This window comes from Tachysurus vachellii, chromosome 4, assembly GCF_030014155.1.
Source record: "Tachysurus vachellii isolate PV-2020 chromosome 4, HZAU_Pvac_v1, whole genome shotgun sequence".
Lineage (NCBI taxonomy): Eukaryota > Metazoa > Chordata > Actinopteri > Siluriformes > Bagridae > Tachysurus > Tachysurus vachellii.
The window spans coordinates 29,325,824-29,344,206 of record NC_083463.1 but is presented as its reverse complement, the minus strand read 5'-3'; the positions used below and the strand labels follow the sequence as shown (position 1 = coordinate 29,344,206).

Sequence of the window (18,383 nt, the reverse complement as noted above, 5' to 3'; positions counted from 1 at the left end):
GCACAAATTGCTGAAAAATTTCCTGCTGGCTATGATAGAAAGGTGTCAGTAAAACACAGGGAATGTTGTATGGGGCTGAGTGCCCTTGCTGACCCCTGACCATCAAAACAAAATCATCTACAATGGGCAAGAGAGCATCAGAACTGGACCATGGAGCAATTGAAGAAGGTGACATGGTCTGATGAATCACATATTCTTTTACTTCATACATTGTTTTTAGATCTTTTACCCAAGGTAACCTTTAAGGTAACTTCCACCAGGTAACCTTCCCAAGGTAACCTTCAGGGTAACTTCCACCAGGTAACCTTTGCAAAGTAACCTCCAGGGTAACTTCCACCAGGTAACCTTCCCAAGGTAACCTTCAGGGTAACTTCCACCAGGTAACCTTCCCAAGGTAACCTTCAGGGTAACTTCCACCAGGTAACCTTTGCAAAGTAACCTCCAACCTTCCCAAGGTAACCTTCAGGGTAACTTCCACCAGGTAACCTTCCCAAGGTAACCTTCAGGGTGACTTTCACCAGTAACCTTTGCAAGGCAAGCTCCAGGGTAACTTTCACCAGGGTGCAAGAAGGCAAGTGTGATGCTCTGGGCAATGTTCTGCTGGGAAACCTTGGGTCCTGGCATCCATGTGGATGTTACTAACCTATACATTGCTGCAGACCAACTACACCCCTTTAAAGGTGATCCCTAATGTCAGTGAGCACTTTCTGTTGAATAATATGGGAATATTCTTCAGGAACAGAGAAGAGTTCAACTCTTCTGACTTGGCCTCCAAATTTAGCAGATCTCAATCCGATCATACATCTGTGGGATGTGCTGGACAAACAAGTTCTGTCCATGTAGACTCCACCTCACAACTTACAGGATTTAACGGATCTGCTGCTAACGTCTTAGTGCCAGATATTACAGCACACTTGTGAAGTCCAAAACCTTGAAAAAATAAAGTAAACTGAAAGTGTAGACAATTGTAAGGAAAAGGAATTCTAGCACCAAAAATGAACACAAATTTCAGACCCTTCACAGGTGTTGTTTCAAAAATTTTCAAATTGCAAACTTTGGAATAGTCTTCCTGATTGTGTTCGGGGCTCAGACACACTTTCCCAGTTTAAATGTAGATTAAAAACTCATCTCTTTAGTCAGGCGTACACATAACACATCCCATCATATTGTGCACTATTACACTAGACTTGCACATTCTTATGAACAGCAGATATGTTAATCCCTCTGCACTGCTCTTCTCTTCTCTTTCTCTGCCCATCCCGAGACACCCAGACATTGCATCAGCTCTGATCGTCTTCCGTGCGATGAAGTTTTTGGACCTCCACTGAGATGAGGCCGACTCTGTGAGAATCCTGAGACATCTACAGATCTACCAGGTCCAGTTGGACTCTGTGAAATCTGCTAAATTTGGAGGCCAAGTCAACACCTTGAACTCTTCTCTGTTCCTGAAGAATATTCCCATATTATTCAACTGAAAGTGCTCACTGACATTAGGGATCACCTTTAAAGGGGTGTAGTTGGTCTGCAGCAATGTATAGGTTAGTAACATCCACATGGATGCCAGGACCCAAGGTTTCCCAGCAGAACACCATCTAGTGTCACCCATATGAGGATGGGTTCCCCTTGAGTCTGGTTCCTCTCAAGGTTTCTTCCTTTACCAATCTAAGGGAGTTTTTCCTTGCCACTGACTTGCTCACCTCAGACTTGCTCATTGGGGACAAATACATATACACACATACATACATACATACATACATACATACATACATACATACATACATACACACTGTAAACTATATATATCTTGATATATCTATATATATCTACTCCTTATATTTATCTTCTGTCCTATGTTTATGTTCTGTAAAGCTGCTTTGTGACAATGTCCATTGTAAAAAGCGCTATACAAATAAACTTAAATTGAATTGAATTGAATTGGTTGTTCACATGTGATCACATATTATTCAGATTCATTACTTATATTTACTTGAAGTCACATGTACAGTTTCAGACCATGACGTGTTGAAGAACATGCTTACGTTTTACACGTGACCACATATAACTCATAATGGTTTAGAATCTACAAACATTTCTATCCACAGAACTCATGATGTGTTTCTGTGTTTTATAAATTAAAGATTTTACAGTGACACAGAATTATGAATTCATATGTTTAGGATATTTGTTTTTTTGTGAGCTTATCAATGCTTCATAACCCTATTTTAATATTTCAGCTGAAAACATGGCACTTACAAAATCCACTGACAGTTTCAAAATTAAATTAAAAACGTATTTAAACGCACTATTAATTATACTGTATATTTTAAAAAAGAACATTGTTTTATTGCATGTAGTTTACATTTTTTTTACATGATTTTAACATGTAAATTGAGAGAATTGAGTGAAAATGCAGAAATAATTCTATACCAAAACAAATATTAATTTTAATATTAAAATAGTTATAGAAATTTTGTTGTCTTTTTGTTGTGTGTGTGTGTGTGTGTGTGTGTGTGTGTGTGTGTGTGTGTGTGACAATGCCAAATCTATTCAAATCTTTCCCTCTAGAAAAATGCACCAGAATCTTTTTTTTTTTTAAAAGAAAGCAAATTGCATAGTTATGCATTATTCTTTCAGCAAGGCAACTAATCCCCTGTACATAATTTTAAAAGCCAAGAACACAAAGACTAGTGAAATCTGCAAAAAAAAAAAAAAAAAAAAAAAAAAAAAAAAAAAGTTTGCAACAGAAAGGGAATAATTATGTTGAATTTTTTTGTGCTAATTTTAAATACCATGAGGACAAACTTCAGAGGAGGTTACAAGAACTGTCTAGATCTGTTTTTTTGTTGTTTTCACGGTGCTGTCCTGCCCTCTACTGTCCTGTATGTGCAGATGATCTCCTGTCTTCGTGTATGTGTGTGAGAGTGTGTGTTTGTGTGTGTGTGTCTAGGATGTGCGCATGTGTGGCCCTGTCAGTCGGCTTGTCTCCTGTGTGAACTCAAGGTCAGGGTCGGGTTTATTTCCAGCGTGTCTGCTTTTTGATCCGTGTTGCAGGATGACATCGTAACGCTCACCACGGCCAGCTGGATTACAGGAACGCACACCACACACAGCTACACACACACACACACACACACACACACACACACACACACACACTTAAACACATATCAGGATGGAGAGATCAATCTAGTATGACAGTCACTTCAAGACAGACAAACCTGAGTCTGCACCGGCTGTCAACTTGCACTCTCTCTCTTTTACACACACACACACAGACAGTATGTCTGAATGTGTGTGTATGTATACATACATATATATGTATGTATACACTCATTCAACCCTGCAGAAGCACTAAGGGACAAATGCTGCTGCTTCATGTCAGTCAGTTATCAGTCCCCTGGTAAAACAAAAAAACAGAAAAAAGTGTGTGTGTGTGTGTGTGTGTGCATGTGTGTGCATATTGTATACCTGTGTGTCATCATTATAAAACAAATTGAGTAGAATCTGTGTCTGTGTGTGTGTGTGTGTGTGTGTGTGTGTGTGTGTGTGTGCGCATGTGTGTGCATATTGTATACCTGTGTGTCATTATAAAACAAACTGTGTAGAATCTGTGTGTGTGTGTATGTGTGCGTGCATGTGTGTGCATATTGTATACCTGTGTGTCATTATAAAACAAACTGTGTAGAATCTGTGTGTGTGTATGTGTGTGTGTGCATGTGTGTGCATATTGTATACCTGTGTGTCATCATTATAAAACAAACTGAGTAGAATTCCTTAGAAGACACAAAAAAAGACTTTGACGAGTCCAAGCTCATCTTTTTAAGAAGGATTTACATTCTTCAGATTCTTCTCTGGGGAACACTATCATATGGCTCCCCTCTGTAATACTCTATAAACTCTCTGGTCTCTGCTTTGTGGATATCTGTAGACTTTCTGGTCTTTTGTTCTCTCTGGTATCTCCTCAATGGTTCTCTCTAGACTTCCTAGTCTAATTGGACTCTCTGGTCTACCCTCTGTCATTCTCTATAGAGCCTCTGGTCTTTATTCTGTGACTCTCTGGTCTCTTCTCTGTGTTTCTTCCTGGATTCTGTGGACTCCACAATTTGGCTCGACGTTTCTTTATGGACTCTTCAGTCTCTCTTCAACGGTTCTCTTAGGACTTTCTGGTCTCTCCTTCGTGCCTCTTTGAAGATTGTATGTTCTCTCCTCTCTGGTTCTCTATGGATTCTCTCTCAGGTTTCTCCTGTCTGGTTCTTTCAGGACTCGGGTCTCCCCTGTTTGGCTTGTGGTGGACTCTCAGCTCTTCCCTGAGTGGTTCCCCAGTGGACACTCTGAGCTCCATGTTTTGGTTCTCCATGAACTCTCTGGATTCTTCTTTTCAGTTCTCTCTGGTCTTTCCTTTGTTTTTGGGGCTTTCACTAGCAACCTGCTGTATCTGCTCAACTAAACAGCACTTGAGCTCACTCTGCATTGTGTGCTTTGTGGAGGTCAAGAAGCTACTCTGCACTCATTAACTACTGATGAATGAACTTTCCCTCCATCCTGCTATCTATCTATCTCCATCACGCTGTCACTTTCAACCTGAGCTTCCATATTTCTCTGACAAATATAATTCTCCTATATACTGATTCATCATTTTCTACTTAATACCTTGATTTATATCTCTCATTCCTCTTTCTTATCCAGTCTTCTCTTCTGTATTCTCCCTCTCTCTGCCTCCCTGTATCTCTTTCTCTCCATCAGCCTGCATGCTTTCTTTTTTCATCTAGCTCCTTTTCTTCTTCATATCTTTCTCTCCATGTATCACCTCTTCATAACTCTATGCATATTTGTCTTGTTTTCCATAACTCATTTTCCTTCCTTTATCTTTCTATCTCTATTTTCTTTTCTTTAAAATGCCTACCTCTTTTACTCTTTCTCTTTCTGTTTTTCTCCTGTTCTATCCGTCTTCTTCTCTATCTATGTCTATTATTTTATTTATTTCCCTCTCCTATTCCTTTTTCACACGCACAGACATACACACACACACACACACACACACACACACACGTGTCCTCTACACAATTAGCTAAGAAGCAACGTATGAAACATTAAACACGCTTTGTGCCACCGACAATCAAAACATTTCATTTGTTGTCAATTATTCATAACTTTGAAGGTTCTGAAGGGGTCGTTAATATGGAAATCAGCGCAGATGCTAACAAGGTTAAGGGATCTGAATCGAAAAGAGAGACGGTTGCAGCACATTAAAAAGCTATTTCTTTTCTGCGGGACTTCTTTCGGTTTTTATTTCCCAATTTTTTTTCATTATAATTTCTTCTCACTTTTCTGTCTCGCGACAACATTTTTTCCTCTTTCTTCTTCTCTCTCTGTCTCTCTCCGCGTTCAAGTGAAAATGATAAATGGTGCCTGAGAGAGAGTAAAATAAATAAATAAATATAAAATAAATAATATAAATAATATAAATAATTATTTAATAATTATTTAATAATTAATATATTATTTAATAATAAATAATATAATATAATATAATATAATATAATATAATATAATATAATATAATATAATATAATATAATATAATATAATATATATATTATATTATATATAAACACACACACACACATCTATCTATCTATCTATCTATCTATCTATCTATCTATCTATTTATCTATCTATAGCAATAATTGTGTGTCAAGTATAATTTATACAGTCAGTTTAATAAAGGGGGCCAATAATTCTGAAAGGCACTCAAGCCATGAGACTTTCCTTCAACAACACTTCCATCTGCAGGAAATATACATGTCGTATCCATATGTTACACATCTACGGTCACGAGACCCGAGACAGGATTACAACATGGAACACGCTGTAACATCATGTGGCACAACATTACACAAGACATCATTATGGTGATGCATATAGTTAACGATCTGAGTTTCAAGATACAATTCCACACTTCAACAGCTTCATTTACATTTATTCTCTCAGCAGATGATTTTATGTAAATATCTTTACAATTATAGTGATAACATATTTCATACTACTATATACTGTTGGTTGCATGTAATTAGACTAATTAATGAGTTGAATATTTGTGTTTAAAGCAAAAACTGATTCGGGTAACACTTCAAATTACAGCCATAGACAAGCTACAAAAGAGGTTCAAGCCTCAAGGCTAGACTGTTAATGATAAAAAGCAGAACTCAGTAAAATAAATGTGTTAATTAATCCATCTTTTTGTTATACATACCATTGGACATACAGTACCACCTCTTTTACATTCATTCATGTGGATGATGTGTTTCAGCTGAAACTGTTGAAGCTTGTCAATCAATAGACTCTTTAGCCTCGATGACCGGCTTTCTTTGGATGTCTGGCCTTTGGTAAGATGTGAAAATAAGTCTGGATCGTTCAGCAAACAAGTGTCAAAAGAAACTGTCTTAATAACTCACTTTTAGGTATCTAAAAAAATACACAAAATAAATAAAATAAAATAAATAAATAAATAAATAAATACAATAATAATAATAATAATTATTATTATTATTATTATTATTATTATTATTATTATTATTATTATGCACTATATTAGAGGGTTTTTTGTGTATTTACAGAGAAAACGCACCACATTAGCTGTAGGAAGATTATATATAGTTAGGAGTCACAAAATAAAGCAAAAAAGTGTTAATGACACAAAATAACTACATAAAGTAGAGACCACAAACTCTCTGCAAAGCTTAAGGATGAAGCGCTCTCTCTCTCTCTCTCTCTCTCTCTCTCTCTTCATATCCTCCCTAATAAAGCTAAAAAATTTCCAAAGTTAATATAAAACAAGGCCAAATCCCATCTCTGATGAATCGAAAGTAAATGATTTATCTGCGTGCCCCTCCTCTGCTCTATAAATGTAAATTTCCCTCCCCAGATGAGGCACGAGGTCCTCATTACTTTTAAAGAAGGTTAATCCATTTAGCTTTTGCATATTGATATGCCAATTATATCTAATTGTAGAGAAGGCATCAGTCAAGGTAATAGTGCATAAACAGAGGGCTGCATTAAGAGCAGGGCATCGTGGGTAACAGCAGCGGTGTTAATTGGGGGAGAGGAACTCAGGGCAGTGAGGTGTGCAGTACCAACAGTGACACATCAGTCATCTGCGCCATCCACAATACCATTCTCCGCCCCCATGCCGGGACGCCTAGGAGTCTGTCCAAAAAAATGAGACCGAGGATAAGTGATGGTGTGTGAAAGAAGGTAAATCATGTGTCACATGACTCACGCAGTGAGTTGATGGCTTACCTCTGCATATCAATAGCTCATTTGCAAAGAGCAGGCCATTTTATAGGCATAATTATGTATCATTTACATAGGGATTATATTTATTTTCCTTAGGTTGATGACTAACTGTTCATGGTTCCTGGAGTCTCGCATATAGAATGGTGGCTTGATTGATTTTTTAATTAACGTTTAAACATAGTACACCTAAAGGATTTTGTATGTGTGTGCATATATTATTATTATATATTATATATATTTTAATAATAATATATATATATATATATATATATATATATATATATATATATATATATATATATATATATACATATATATATATATATATATATATATATATATATATATATATATATATATATACATATCCGAACTACCTCGGGTCATGGGGAGCCTGTGCCTATCTCAGGCGTCATCGGGCATCAAGGCAGGATACACCCTGGACGGAGTGCCAACCCATCACAGGGCACACACACACACACACACACACACACACACTCTCATTCACTCACACACTAGGGACAATTTTCCAGAGATGCCAATCAACCTACCATGCATGTCTTTGGACCAGGGGAGGAAACCGGAGTACCCGGAGGAAACCCCCGAGGCACGGGGAGAACATGCAAACTCCACACACACAAGGCGGAGGCGGGACTCGAACCCCCAACCCTGGAGGTGTGAGGCGAACGTGCTAACCACTAAGCCACCGTGCCCCCCTATTATTATTATTATTATTATTATTATTATTATTATTATTATTATTATTATTATTATTATTATTATTATTGTATTTTATTACATTTTAAAGTGTATAGTTCAATTAAATTCTTTTTATTTGCATTGTGCTCTTAACAATTCACATTGTCTCAAAACAGCTTAAAGTGAGTATAGAAACAGAAGAAAAATGTTAAGGTTTAAAATTAAATTACTGTTTATCTCTAACATCTATCCCTAAAGATCAAGCCTGAGGTGATGTTGGTGATGGTGGAAAATATCTTCCTGAGATGATATGAGGAAGAAACCTTGTGGTTTCTTAAAAGTGCTATATATATATATATATATATATATATATATATATATATATATATATATATATATATATATATTAAACCATTGAAACGTTAATAAAAACAACTTAACGTAAGTATTTTAAGTTCAAGTAAGTGCTTTACAAATTTAGAACTTTAGTCTTTTTTTTATTATTTATTTTGTTGTACAACTTACTGTATATTCTGTATCATTTGAACAAATTTGAGCCAAACTCAGGATCATATCAGAATCTGGCAAATCAGGTAGGTTTGAGGTACGAAATGACCGTGGATAAAGATTCTTCAGCCCAAATATTAGCAGGATCTCACTCACTTCCATGTTTTAAATGGTCTCTGACTAATTTTAAGGGATCAATACTGATGTTAGCAGGTTGAGAAACATCTCTCTGATCAGACACCGAGAGCATTGTCAGAGATTAGCGTTATCTGGTTTGTTTGCTGGCTTCCAGAGCTGCTCCGAGCACAGTGATGAAGCGATGTACGTCAGCGAAGGAGTTGTAGAGCGGAACAGGAGCTACACGTAGCACATCCGGTTCCCTCATGTCACACTGCAGAAAGTGAGAATTAGGTACGCATTTTGACAGATTGTATATTTCCGGTATATATTTGCATAGTAAAGTCTAGACATAACTATTCAACATGTTACATCACATAGAACAAACATTTCATCAAGAAAAGTAGCTTAAACTTTATCTGGAATTAGGAGACGCTACAAGGAGTTAAGAAATCATGCTCCTGCTAAGCATGCTCTTTCTTGTGAGTTAGCATGCTAGCATACACAAAACCTGACCATCATACCCATATGTGGCTCTTCAACAGGTCTGAAGCACAAATTTGTATAGGATGGATTTGCATTCAAAAGCTTCCCTTTAAGGAGCCCAAGCCTGTTCCAGCATGACAATGCAGCCATGCACAAAGCAACAAAGAATCATCTGCTAACTGGAACATCTCTAGCCTGCTTATAAAAGATTTACTGCACATGACATCAAATATAGCTTACGCTCTCATGTTGTTTGATCAAAACCTTTTGTCCACTCAGTTTAATATTTAAGCTACGTGAACTTTCTTTGCCGCTCGGGTTTAAGTTGCACTCTCACCTTCTTCGCAGCCTGACCACGCTTTCTGGTGAATGTGGGATTTTTTTAGAGTCAGAGGTATTGGTAGGCTTACTATCATTGAAAAAATAAAATTGTCCTGTTTTGCAACTTTTTAAAGTACGATGTAGGTCTATGTAGTGTATTTGTTCTCTGTTGTCTCAGTTTTATCTTACTGTGTACTGTGCCAGCTGTATATGGTTGAAATGACAAACGCATCTTGACCAGGTGTCCATGTACTGTAGACACTAAAGAATTTGATTTGCTCTGGGTTGCAGATTGGAAAATCAGGGTTCAAGCCCCAGCACTGCCAAGCTGCCACTGTTGGGCCCCTGAGCGAGGCCCTTAACCCGCTCTGCTCTAGGTGTGCTGTATCATGGCTGACCCTGAGCTCTGACCCCAAAGAAGGGATTAATTCTGTAAATGGGATGTTAAACATGGATGGTTTTAGTATTCAGTTGCAGAAACTGGAAGATTTCCTGCAAATCTTTAAAGTCTGGTGTCTGGTGATATAACTTTGGCTTTACAATCTGAGCTAAAAAGAAATCAGCCCCAGTCTGTGTTTCTCCTCAGTAGTCTTGGTTCCACAATAGTCTAAAAATAATTCATCCTAGGACACTTGACTCGTTCAGCGATTAGGGTTTAGAATGCAATTTTAACTGTATAAAACCTAGATTTCCCATTTAAACCCCACTCACTGTGACTCCTCTCTTCTCAAGCTCTTGAAAGACGGATCTGATGGGAACCGAGAATGAGAGTGAGAGCTGGCAGCCTCTCTCTGCCGGGTTGCTGGGCGTAATGACGCGGACGTGAGGTTTCCGTGGCTCCGACTTTTCCTCGCTGTAGTAGTGCTTCAGGAGGTGCTCCAGATATCCAGTCAACAGTATAGACTTCTTCCTCAGGTCACTCATGGTGGTTTTGTTAAAGATCTGATAAAGAAAAGGAGTGATGTTTTAGAGTAATAAAAGGACACATAACATTTTCTGAAAATTAACCAACATATTAAAGCATTTCTAGTCAAATTTAAGGCTTGATGGGGAAAAGCAGCAGTTGATATTATATATCAAGGTACATGTATCTGTTAAGATCTTTTCTTGCAGGTCCAGTGTTCGTAATAATAAAAAATATGATAAAGTGTATGAAAAATCTCCTTGAGACGATATTAGGATGAAAGTTTGTTAGTAATCAGTCTTAAAGAGAAGCCATCCTCATCTGTGTGATACTGTATAGTGCGATTGTTAAAAATTTCCCTTGTGTAACTGGCCAAAAAAATGCAACTATATTACCAGAAAATTAATTTTCTTCTAACGGTGAATACATACAGTATGTAATAAGTATATAAAGTGAGTATCGCCTCACCTCTAGACTGGCCTGTAGGGGACACACCAGTAAAATGGGTTGATTTGAAAGTCTGAATCCATTAATTCCAGGCTGCAGGCTCATCACTGCACAAATGGTTATGCCATGGAACAGACACGAGAGACACGGTCAGTAATCTTATATTGCAGTTACCATTTTTCACCACCAGGAGGAAGCATTTTTCACCACCAGGAGGAAGCACTGTGCTGTTCATGTTTATGTTGGTGAGCTTTTAAATTGTCAAATCAAAATTTTTAATACCATTGGTCATCTGGAATCTAGTGTCCAACTTATGTCCCCACCAACCGAGGAGCCTAAAAGAGACATAGAGAGAAAAAAGATAGAGAGAGAGAGAGAGAGAGAGAGAGAGAGAGGGGGATGAGTGATTTGGCTCTCACACACATTTTATTCTTTTACATGAAAGATATGTTATGTTTGATTCTCACGCCGGTTTGACCGTGGATGCATGTTTCTCGTGTATGTATGCTCCGGCTAAGCCACCAGCTCCAGAGTTTACGTACTGAGAAGAGCACAAGACGAAAAAGAAGATGACATTATTTGTCTCATACAGTATATATTTTAGCACAGTGAAATACATTTCCTCAGATATCCCAGCTTAGGAAGATGGAGTCAGAGCAGAGGGTCAACCATGATGCAGCAACTCTGGAGCAGAGAGTTGGGGCCTTGCTCAAGGGCCGAACAGTGACAACCTCACAGTGCTGTGGCTCAAAAACCCTATCCTTTATTTAATAACATATAAAAAAATTACTAACTAAATACAGATGCTGTTGGGGAAAAACAGTTGTGAGTGATTAGTAGGACATGTGACATGGTCAAATGATATAATGGGGCTTATGGGTAATAGAGTTCAGCACTCATTAGTACACAAACATAAAAAATTATGCAAGTGTGATAAGTGCAATATCTTTAGGATTGTTTGTCTTTATTTTGATGGGTGGATTTCGGGTCCGAAGACACGTCCACTGCCAAAGGAGGTCAAAGGTCCACTGCTTTATTCTATTAGTTTTCAGTCGCGTAGCATGGTGATAATAGTTTAACCTCGTTTGTGGGGTAAGAAACTTTATTGTGGGTTCTTTTTGGGGGGAGGGCCAAAGATCGCTAGCTGCTGTTTTGTTAGTTGCGGTTCTGCTTACTGCTGTTTGCTGTTTTTGTGTTTTTGTTCTCTGCACTTTTATTTTGTTTGTTTTTTTATGTATATTTCTCAGAGCTGTTTTATAAACTTGACTCATTACTGATTTACAGTCTGGGCCGTGCAGACGTGTCAGCAGTGAACCGCTGATTTACAGAGAGTTTGTAAAGGTTGTTCTGCCCCATTGATTTGTATGTCATGTCAGTAATGCATTGTTGGATATTTATCCCTAGTACAAGTTTATTGAATTAACCAGTTTTGTATTTCTGCTCTGTTAAGCAGCTTCGGTGCTTTTTTAAATTAATCTGGCTTTACCGGTTACGTTTGGACTTATATTATTCTTTATTCCTTTTTTTTGTTTCCTTTGTTTTCTATAAGTGTATGTCCTCTTATATATATCCACCTACGACTATCTGATGATGAACTGATTTTTGAGGCTTAACAGAGTGAACATTTATTTATTTTATTTAACATTTATGCACTGATTTGTTGTGTGGCTTGTCCCTTCTGTAAAAGTGGATCCAATCTAGTTTCTTATCAATTGTGGGTAATTAATTGGTAAACTGTACATGATATTTTAAAGTATTTTAAAGAGCAAATTTTTTTATTTTTTTTTTTGTACTATTTTTTTGGAAAGTCACGTCTGTCTTCAATCCCATCCAAACCAGCAGGGTCCTTCATGTTATTGTAATTTCTTTTTGGTTTAATTATTCATTTTTTTGGTTTAACTTATTTTCCTGGGTAACCCAGGTGGGGTAGTCGGTTCTTTTTCATTCTTAATACTTTAACCAAAGGTTAAGATAAAAATTACAAATATTATTGGAAAATGTTGTAGTAAAAATAAATTACTCAAGGATACAGTAAGTAATTTGTTTTAATCTTCTGTATCATAGTATCTTTGGATCTAAACTCACTTTGTAGGTGCACCAGCAGGCGAAGTCGACACCCCAGTCATGTAGTCGCAGCTCAGCATTACCCACCGCATGTGCACAGTCGAACCCTACATAGCAACCCTAAACACACACACACACACACACACACAAGGCTGTTAGAACTGTAGTTCAAAGCCCATTACAGGATGTTTATGATGTAGTTTGTGCATTATTTCTGAGTTACTAAGAACATAAAGCTGCAGGAATGACAACATGACAGCTTTTATAACAAAAGTACCAACTTGTTTAATGGATGTTCCAGAACATTAGATGTAACTATAAATGGATAAAAAAGAATGAAATGCTTTCCTACCTATATCAGTAAATTCTATTCTTTATTATATTTTATTCTATTTATATGACATGAAAGTTTGGGGGCACGGTGGCTTAGTGGTTAGCATGTTCTCCTCACACCTCCAGGGTTGGGGGTTTGATTCCCGCCTCCACCTTGTGTGTGTGGAGTTTGCATGTTCTCCCAGTGCCTCGGGGGTTTCCTCCGTGTACTCCGGTTTCCTCCACCGGTCCAAAGACATGCATGGTAGGTTGATTGGCATCTCTGGAAAATTGTCCGTAGTGTGTGATTGCGTGAGTGAATGAGAGTGGGTGTGTGTGCCCTGTGATGGGTTGGTACTCCGTCCAGGGTGTATCCTGCCTTGATGCCCGATGAAGCCTGAGATAGGCACAGGCTCCCCGTGACCCGAGGTAGTTCGGATAAGCGGTAGAAAATGAATGAATGAATGAATGAATGAATGAATGAATGAATGAATGAACCATTTGAACAACGCACATCATATTCTATATGGTTGTAGATGTGACCAACAAAATGTATATTCTTTATTTAAAAAAGTCATCATCAGAAAAAAAGCTGTGGTATAATAGGAATAAGACAAATTGTGATGCAATGTTACTAAGAAAATCATTAACATCCTAATTGGTATAACGTCACAACCCATGATGTAGAAGGGTTATCTAACCTGGGCCTGGCCTGCTTTAGTTATGACCTCCATATCAAACAGCTGGCCAGTGTAGTACTGGACTCCACCCAGCATCACCACGGCAACAGAGTTTCCCTCTCGCTGGATCGTGGAAACAATGTCCTCCGTCCTCAGGGTTTCCTCTCCCTGAACCAGACAAGGAAGTGCATCTCAGTTTTAGTACTTTAAATACACTGTACAACAGGTGGAGCCTGACATGAGAGACATTCAATACTGAACATGGACACATTCGAAAAAAGGCAATTTTTTGGTGTCTGGTTGTCTGGTAATAAGAGTTAAGTGAGTGTATGTGTGTAGGAAAGAGGTAAAGAGTTACCGCTCGGGGATTAAGAAGGACCATGCTCTCGCAAGGGTCAAATCCTCTGAGGCGTATTTGAGATTCCACAGCATACTGTATAACATGCAACAAAAAAAAAAATTATGATTACTGAATGATTAAAAGGTAAAGAAGGATGATGTGTAAGTAGGAAGAGTGTGCAGAAGTGACAGTTCTGCTTACATGGTCAGAAGGAAAGGCCTTTGCCTCCAGAATGATTTTGTGGCGTTTTGCGGTAGGTTTGTAAAATGAAAGCTGTTAAGGATAAAAACACAGAACTAATTAAATAAAAGTAATAAAATGTTTGGATTCTTTTCAGAGAATAGATTTATATAGATGCTTACCATCAGAAGGTGCAGATTGACAGTCAAACCGTTTAATAAGGCCACTTCCTCTGGTTTAGCACCTTATTTTACACACACACACACACACACACACACACACACTATATCTCACGATAAAAATAGCTGAAGCATTGCTCTACAGTTTCTTCAGTTTCTCTGAACCACAAGATGTTTTCTTCTTATTCTTATTTTCTTATTATTAACAATTGTTATTTATTTATTACAATATTAAACGTAGCTATATTTTTATTTAAAATAATGGTATATGGTATTATTGTATAATATAATAATTAATATTTATTAATTAATTTTTATTAAATTAATTAATATAAATTATTTTTTAAATTATTTATTTATGAATATATAAATATATAAATATATGAATATGTATATAGAAAAATCTAAAGATAATAATATAAAAGAATTCTAAAATATTCCATAATCATAACATCTACAACTGCTGTTGTACAGTACAGTATAAGAGAAATAAAACACTCCATAACATGCAGTTCTTAGAAAATAAACCACTTCGGTACATTTTACATTTTTAAAATTGTAAATTAATTTTTAATTAATTTACAATATTTTCTCTACCAAGTGGTTTATTGATTCACTGAATCATTTGAGATTGACGTTTAAGGTTTAAGTGACTCATAATCAGGTTACAAGTGGTGATTTACAGTATAAATCCACCAGTTGTTTAATTACCTACAACCTTTGCCATGAGACCCTCCAGATTATTCTCGGCCCAGGCCCAAGGGCGCGACCCCAACACATGTCCATGGACCCCCCTGTGAACAAGCATTCATTTTAATCTCATTCGAGAGGTTGGAGGATTTTTATCAAAGACCCCTTTCACCCTAGTCACAAACTATTCTACTTCCTTTCATCCAAGAATAAATACAGGACCATCCGAACCAGAACCGACAGTTTCAGGGCCAGTTTTTTCCCCACAACCGTAAACCTACTGAACTCTACACTACACCGCTAGGACCTTGATGTTTCACTAATACTTCACTGCCTGTAATCACCTTACAGTTCTGCTCATCCCTGTACATTCATTCATTCATTCATTCATCTTCTACCGCTTATCTGAACTACCTCGGGTCACGGGGAGCCTGTGCCTATCTCAGGCGTCATCGGGCATCAAGGCAGGATACACCCTGGACGGAGTGCCAACCCATCGCAGGGCACACACACTCTCATTCACTCACGCAATCACACACTAGGGACAATTTTCCAGAGATGCCAATCAACCTACCATGCATGTCTTTGGACCAGGGGAGGAAACCAGAGTACCCGGAGGAAACCCCCGAGGCACGGGGAGAACATGCAAACTCCACACACACAAGGTGGAGGCGGGAATCGAACCCCGACCCTGGAGGTGTGAGGCGAACGTGCTAACCACTAAGCCACCGTGCCCCCCATCCCTGTACATCCTTTTACAAATTTCTCATTTAGCTATTCAGAAAGTGTTTGGCCATTCAGGACACTGCAAGCATGGAATCACCACTAAATAGATACACAACTTACATTTTGGCCCATTTCTCCAACTCCTCATCAATATATTTTTTGGCATTTTTGGGTTGTAGTCCCAGAGAATTGCCTACAAAGTAAATACACTCTTCTGAGCCGTCTACAAGTGTCAGGTCAGCTGTAGGAAACAAAAATATATATATATAGTCACTAGTCCACCATTATGTACTGCATCATACTACTATTGTTTGGCATTGGAATGGTTTGAATATTATTTAAGGAAAAATACACCAAATTACACTGAGGAAGATCGGCTACTTTTGGAACCAGGAATTCCTGACGCAAATCCCGTAGCTTGTCATGTCGATCGAAGTATTCAGCCACGTCGCGGGAAGTCATGCTACATCCCAGCTTCTCAGAGACCCTCTCGATAACTTCTTGTGGGGAGCTGGCTGCAAAAGGATCCATGTATAACCTGTACACAGCAATGAATTGAAATGAATTCCTTTTCAAAGGAATAGCTTAACACTTACAGTAGGCAAAACAAAAATGCAAATAAGGAAGAGGTTTTTCTGGAATAACATGATGGTCTTAGCCAAACTCATAAACAATTTTTTTTTTCCTTTCATATCACTAATAATACAATGGCTGTACTGCTACACTTTTATACGTTTTTTTGTAGTATTGCAACCTGGAACTGGATCTTTTTTCCAAATAGCCTATAATGCAAAAGGGCAAAATGATTTAAAAATAACAATAATTGAATTTATGGTTGTATAAGTAGTCTGTGAATTCCCTAAATTATTAGTATAACTAGTTGCCATCAGTAGTGTCACCTGATTTCTATACACAGCGAATACCATTGTTTCTGTAAGCATCAATCCAAATACCAATCAAGTTTGTTTCCCAAACATGAACTTCCCACACAGCACACTTAAACATGTTATTAAAAATGGCACATCAGAATTTTTTAAGGATAAGTTCAAAAAGTATTTACAGTATACAGTATTTACACATCAATTTGAGTCTGCCGTGGTCTGTGAAACATGGTGGTGGTAGCATTACATCCTAGGGCTTCACGGATCAGTACGTCTCACAGAGTATGAGCAAAAACCCCAGGATTCCAATTTTCTAAACATTTGAGACATCGCTTCCACCAAATGTGGAAAATGACACAAAGCCTTGCTTTAAGCCTTTTGCGATTTTGTCTTGTTTACAATCAATATTTAAATATTTGAGAAAAAAAAAATTAAAATTTTGCAGATGGTGAAAAAACGCTCGTCACAAATCTAAATCATGTTTAAATACAACCCGAGACCAAATATCTTTACAATAAATGCAAATTTTCACTGTCGTCATAATCACCCTGTCCTTATTTTTATTTATTTTGGTTTTCATTAAAAAAAAAGACCAATTATATTATAATCTTACATGTTAATGCTATGTGTTCTTGATGAATATTAAAGTACATTCCAATAGATTAATTAAATAGTAATTTTGCTTCAAATCCAAATTCCCACACCAGACCTTAACTCTCACGACAAGCTTCCACACATCTTTACAGTACCATATCATGTACTTTAACCCTAAGGAATGCACTTACCTTAGTGTAGAAAATTCCCCAAATGTTCCTCAAAAGATATGAACGCTGTATAGACCGGATGGTGTTTTTCTGAATGTGACCTTTCACTCTGTGTGTAGATATCATAAGACAAGCTAATGATTGACAGTCAGGTCTATGTGAAGTCCATAATATGAAATATAGTGAATGCAGTGCAAATTCCCCCAAAAGCTTCAATTTCTTTATTTTTCTTATATAATAGTATTACTGTATAATACAGTACATATCAGAACACACAGTACCTCAGCTAACAATTACATGCATTCATAAGGTTTGTTTTTAAGTTTAGTAAGAAAAGATTTCTTTACAGAAGCAGAACGTTCTTTTTATGTTTGCAGAAAACGTTTTTATGTTTGCAGAACGATCCTTTAAATATTATCAAGTATTACTAGCTTACGGTTAGAACCAAAAATATAGATTAAAAAACTTTAGAGAACCTACTGTTTATTTAGGTTGGTAATATTCTGGTAATGTTAAGTTTTACAACCACAAATCTTCCCAGAACTTAAAATATTAAAATTATATTAAATTCTTTTTTTTTTGGCTACCAATTCTAATCATCAATTACACTCAAACTTTAATCTTGTATATGTTCAATAATATTGTCTATTTAGTCTAATTGTACTCCTGCTGCTAAATTATACAGTGTTTTATTTGTATTAATTATTCATTATATAAGAATTTATTTTAGTGTTGAGGCAATATTGTGAAAAAAACTATTTTTTTGTATTTGTATTTGTATTTTTTTGAAT

The 18,383-nt window shown here is 37.1% G+C and overlaps 1 protein-coding gene across 2 annotated transcripts; it reads right to left on the bottom strand.

Annotated features, from left to right (window-relative positions):
* Positions 1-8,480: 8,480 nt before the first annotated feature.
* Positions 8,481-17,688, bottom strand: kynu (kynureninase). Of its 2 annotated transcripts, none has more exons than XM_060868800.1 (14): positions 17,614-17,688; positions 16,310-16,485; positions 16,068-16,188; positions 15,243-15,325; positions 14,535-14,596; positions 14,374-14,445; positions 14,191-14,265; positions 13,854-14,000; positions 12,862-12,960; positions 11,244-11,317; positions 11,059-11,111; positions 10,798-10,883; positions 10,137-10,367; positions 8,481-8,892 (listed from the first exon to the last, which is right to left on the bottom strand). In XM_060868800.1, exons 2-14 carry the CDS (start codon positions 16,476-16,478, stop codon positions 8,767-8,769), a joined length of 1,398 nt encoding a protein of 465 aa, XP_060724783.1. In that variant the 5' UTR covers positions 16,479-16,485; positions 17,614-17,688; the 3' UTR covers positions 8,481-8,766. The 2 variants fall into 2 exon arrangements, with proteins under 2 accessions (XP_060724783.1, XP_060724782.1); XM_060868799.1 differs by lacking the exon at positions 17,614-17,688 and adding an exon at positions 17,442-17,568.
* Between the last annotated feature and the right edge of the window lie 695 nt (positions 17,689-18,383).

What these genes read in the sequence shown, in the direction of transcription:
- kynu (XM_060868799.1), bottom strand. An exon ending in AGGCCTTTCCTTCTGACCAT is followed by an intron (nt 14,266 to 14,373) that starts GTAAGCAGAACT and finishes CATGTTATACAG; the next exon opens with TATGCTGTGGAATCTCAAAT. An exon ending in TCCTTCTTAATCCCCGAGCG is followed by an intron (nt 14,001 to 14,190) that starts GTAACTCTTTAC and finishes TGTCTGGTTCAG; the next exon opens with GGAGAGGAAACCCTGAGGAC.